General features: G+C 34.6%; 1 protein-coding gene across 1 annotated transcript; it reads left to right on the forward strand.

Moving 5' to 3' along the window:
- Positions 1 to 2,906: 2,906 nt before the first annotated feature.
- LOC111896949 (uncharacterized protein At5g19025) lies at positions 2,907 to 4,367 on the forward strand. The gene is made up of 2 exons (XM_023892922.3): positions 2,907 to 3,061; positions 3,185 to 4,367. Exon 2 carries the CDS (start codon positions 3,448 to 3,450, stop codon positions 4,144 to 4,146), a length of 699 nt encoding a protein of 232 aa, XP_023748690.1. The 5' UTR covers positions 2,907 to 3,061; positions 3,185 to 3,447; the 3' UTR covers positions 4,147 to 4,367.
- Positions 4,368 to 4,939: the final 572 nt, after the last annotated feature.

Below are 4,939 nucleotides of genomic sequence, written 5' to 3' on the forward strand. Positions count from 1 at the left end.
TAACTAAAGGACTCGTTTGTATAGTATGGGCTTGCTCACGTCGTGAGACATGTTTAGACCGGTTTCTGCCATGTGTCGTGCTCTTTCGCCACATGTTTTTTTCGATTCATGATGCTCACGTCGTGAGGGTCAAAGGTTTGACCGTTGACTTGAGCTTCATTGACTTTCTCAATATAGCAACGTACTTTCATTAAATCTTCAAACGATCATAACTTCCTCATATGGATGTCGTTTTCAATGATCTTTATATCCACAGAATCCTCTCAACAGGCTCTACAACATTATTTAATTATATTTTTATAAATATTATTTCTAGAAATAAAGCAACTCAAGGATTTATCTCATTTACTCAACTCATAATATCTATATTTCATGAATTAACACCTGTTACGAAAAATCGGGTGTTACAACTAGAGGTAGATCAACTGCTTCACATGTAAGACCTATGACAAGTGTAAAACATGAACATGTAAATAAGTCAAATAGGGAGACGTTAATTCTATGTAGATAGAATCCATAAAAATAGGCAAATCACAATACAAGTAATTTAATTTGAGGACATGAAAAAGAAGGAAACATGGGGAAGTAAGTCAATGTAATTAGTGAAATATAATGAGTACATCTTAATACAAGTATCTTAGCTAAATAAGGTATCTAAACTAAAAAGATAGAAAACGTATATACATATATGAAAGCATGTAACAAAAGAAAACTACAAACAATACATACATATAAGTCCAATAAGGTACCTATGATACTCAACAACCCTGATGCTAAACCTAAATACCCTCCTATATGAGGTTATCTCCTAACAAAGATCCAAATCTTGTGGACATGTTCATACCATCTTAACCAAAAATCCCCTTACTTTTAGGTTTGTATATACATTTGCCAACACATTTCTAACAGCCTCATTCAAGCCTATCTATTAAATTTTGACCACACTTCAACCTCAACATTTTTATTTCTACTACTTCCGTCACGATCCTTCTTTCTTGGCTAAGACTCCCGAGGTTGCCCTCTATTTTAACCAACCTTCCTTAATACGTTGGATGACATCTACTTCCATACCTTCTTCTTTATAGACCATCAATGCTAAATACTTGAATCTCTTCATAGGGAGAAAAGCTTGATTCATTTTGGTTACATGTACTGCTTCATCATTACTATCCTAATAATACACTAAATGTAATATGTTTTAATAGAGTTGATTCTAAGCCCCTTAACTTCAAACGTTGGTCTCCTGGTATCCAACCGTGCATTTAGCTATGTCGTAGACTCTGGCACCACCACAATATCATTAGACAAAGACATATATCAAGGTACTACCTCCTAAATCTCATAAGACAGCTCGTTAAATTTCAAGGGTGAATGTATATAAATTGAGGGAAAAAGCATGATGCATACAATTTTAATCGAAAATTATTTAAAGTCATGAACAGGGTACGAACACATGTCATAAACCGACAATACATATCTTGAATATCCAAGATATAACTCTCAAGGGCACCTCTAGCTTCCAAGGTTCTCAAAATCACCTCATGGGTACGTTATCGTATTCCTTCTCCAAGTCGATAAACATAATATGGAGATCCTTATTTCTCGTTATATATTTCTCCAGAAGTGTCTTAAGAGATGGATCACCTTGTTTGTCAACCTCCCTCGAATGAAACAAAATTGGTTTCTAAAACATTGTTGTTACGTTGAAACCTAGTCTCCAATACTCACTCCTAAAAGTAACTTAATACCGTTATTGTTCTTGCAACTTTAGGCTTCACATTTGTTTTTTATAATTTGGAATGACTGTACTAAATCTCCACTTGCTAGGAATTTTGACGATCTCTTAGATATTGTTAAATAGGTTAGTCATCCACTTAACTATTATATCCTTAAAATTCAAAACATATCTATACACTAATAGTAATTTAATTTATACCAAGTGCTTTATTCATTCATATCTTCCATAAAGCCTTATTTACATCATTCATGCTAATCCTTAGGCCAAGCCAAGTTCATTAGCTTAGAGACTCCTTATTATAACCTCAAAACACATCTCCTCCATTCTTATCCATACCAATGAAAGAACTTTTATTAAATAAAGAATGAAAATAACTACCCATTTCCACTTCGTGTCCTTATTCTACATCAGATGTTGACCATTATCGCCTTTAATATACATAATGATTCCTAAGTACATTTTCCTTGGTTCTATCCCCTTCCTTTGTAAACAATCTATTCTAAATCTCCTCATATGTCACAACCTTAACTATAGTAACATCTTTCTTTACATCACGATTTGCCAGTGGCGTAGCCACATAGAAGCAAGGCCCACCCATAAAATTTTAAGTTATATATATATATATATATATATATATATATATATATATATATATATATATATATATTATTTCTGTTAAATAAACTGAACTAAGGTTGTGATTTGACACACCCCATTCTAAATTTTAGATTTTATATATCGTTCATATTTTATAAATTATTTGGACCACCCTAAAATAAAATCTTGGCTACACCACTGCGATTTGCCACCATGTACCTTCTTTCGTGTTGCCTCTTTCCCCATCCTCATTGCACTCTAAAAACTCAAAAGAGAACATGTTTGGCCCCAACATTAGCTTGCACCTCTTCACTCTACCACCACATTTTACTATGACATCCCAAGGGTATTATGTGTGTTACTCTAATAATATATCCAATTATCAATGAATAGTAATAATGACGATGAGTTATCTACTTTAATGACATTAAATTGTTAATATAACAATAGTAAGACACTAAAAAAAATTACAAAAAAAAAATCATAGTAAATGTAATGAACTTTTTTGCAAGAACAATTATGTATTAAATATGATAATTATCAATGTATATTGATAGTAAAAGGTCAAATTTAGCCATTTTGGTATACTACAGGGGTGGGAGAAATATCCGTTTCTGCAGCTTTTCTTCCCGATCTATCCTCGTAATTCACGCATCCTCAAGTTTTTTACCTGCAACTCCGCTGACTTCCTCCATTTCAATCGGCCCATCTCGCACGAATTTTTAGGTCGATCTCTTCCTGTTTTTCCCAATTTCATCAATCATTTGATCATCGATCAATTTCATTGGTTGATCAGATTTAGTTTCATTGAAATCTGATCTGATTGGCGTGGATTGTTTATGATTGCAGGCATTTCTCTGAATCCCTCTTGTGATCGCATCGAAACTGATTTGCTTCGTTCTTAATTTCTGAGGATTTCCGAGAATTTTGAGATCATATTATTGTTGATTTCTATATCAATTTGCCCAATCCAGGTGAATCACTAATCTAGTTTCGGATTGGAACCTGTTTATCAGTCGGTGGTAAGGATTTGAGATTTATAGATCGAGATAGATCAGAACGATAAGGTTTCATCAAACAGGGATTCGCGACGAGATCGTGGAAGGAAGAATATGAGATTGCCCATGGTTGATTGTCGTAGCTTGATTGAATTTTGCCGAGCTTTCGAACAACACAAGAACATGACGCCGACAACCAATAACAACAATCACTCTCGGAACAATAAGAAGTACAACATCGGTTCCGATTCCGTTAACCCTTTATCACATCCGTTTTGCGACAGATCCCCATTCGCCGCCCTGGATATCCTTATGCTGATTCTGGTGCTCGGAGCACTTGGGTTTCTAATCATTCCATACATCAATATTATATATCGTGAAACCATCGAGATTCTCCCTTTAGTTTTCGACGTCATCCAAGAAGTAATTTCCGATGCGCCAATCGCATATGTCGTCGGAGTAGTAGCAGCGTTCAGTGGTGTAATAGCGACAATCGCCGCTTGGGAAATACTCGAAGTAAAATCAAGAAAATGTGGAAAACCTAATTGTAAAGGGCTTCGTAAAGCTGTTGAATTTGATATCCAGCTTGAATCAGAAGAGTGTGTTAAGTATCTGTCAACAGGAGGAACATCATCAGATAACGATGTGAAGCCATTGGAATTAGGGCAAGATCATAAGGAGCTGGAAGCGGAGTTGAAGAAGATGGCGCCGGTGAATGGCCGGACTGTTCTCATTTTCCGAGCACCATGTGGTTGTCCGGCGGGGAGATTGGAGGTACGGGGGGCTAAAAGGATCCGGAGAATCAAGAAATGAGTAAAGTACATTTCCCTTTTTAGATAGAATAAATATGAGCTGATGTTTTACTATTCAGAACTCCTGTTTCACTTACATACACAATAAGGAAAGGGTCCATATGTTTAGTATAATTACTTGTCAAGTTAGATTTATTACAGACTTTGACTACATTTACATGAATCTTTATAAATGTCCTATTTGCTTCATAGAACTTTATACAATATCCTATTTCATATACACTTCTGGGATCCTTACTTTTTTTGGGTGTTTATGCATGTTATATTAAACATTCATACATGTAGTATAACAAGTTTGATACAGGAGATAGTGTATGAGAAGTTAAATCTTAAAAGAGAAACTATTGGAGTGGTAGGGACAGGCTATAGAAATGATGAAATTATATATTTTATGATATGTAATTATGTTTTAGCTTTTACTAATTTATGAAATCAATTTGGTAAAATAATGTAGAAATTTGTAGAAATTAGAACATAACTGAATTACTTAATAAGAAATTTACTTAAATTAATAAAATATAGTAAATTCATTGCATAAAAAGTGTTTATTTTGGGAATTAAGACAAAAACAAACATTGCATATTGCAACATCTTCATTTTAGATATTTGATGGTTGTTGAACACATGTTGTTCGATGATTGCCTTTTATGTGTTTCCGGAGACACCGATGTGTCGGTCGTAATTGACGTCTTGTGGCTCCCTATTGTATGGAGGTTATGCAGACGTTGAATGCTTTGGGTGCACGGATAGGCGGTCATGCTTTTGTTCGTGTTCATTCGAATGTGGAGCTACGA

The sequence above is a fragment of the Lactuca sativa genome, chromosome 1, assembly GCF_002870075.4.
Source record: "Lactuca sativa cultivar Salinas chromosome 1, Lsat_Salinas_v11, whole genome shotgun sequence".
NCBI lineage: Eukaryota > Viridiplantae > Streptophyta > Magnoliopsida > Asterales > Asteraceae > Lactuca > Lactuca sativa.

Bases quoted from the DNA above. Each gene is read 5' to 3' on its own strand.
- LOC111896949 (XM_023892922.3), top strand. From the start codon at position 3,448: ATGAGATTGCCCATGGTTGATTGTCGTAGCTTGATTGAATTTTGCCGA.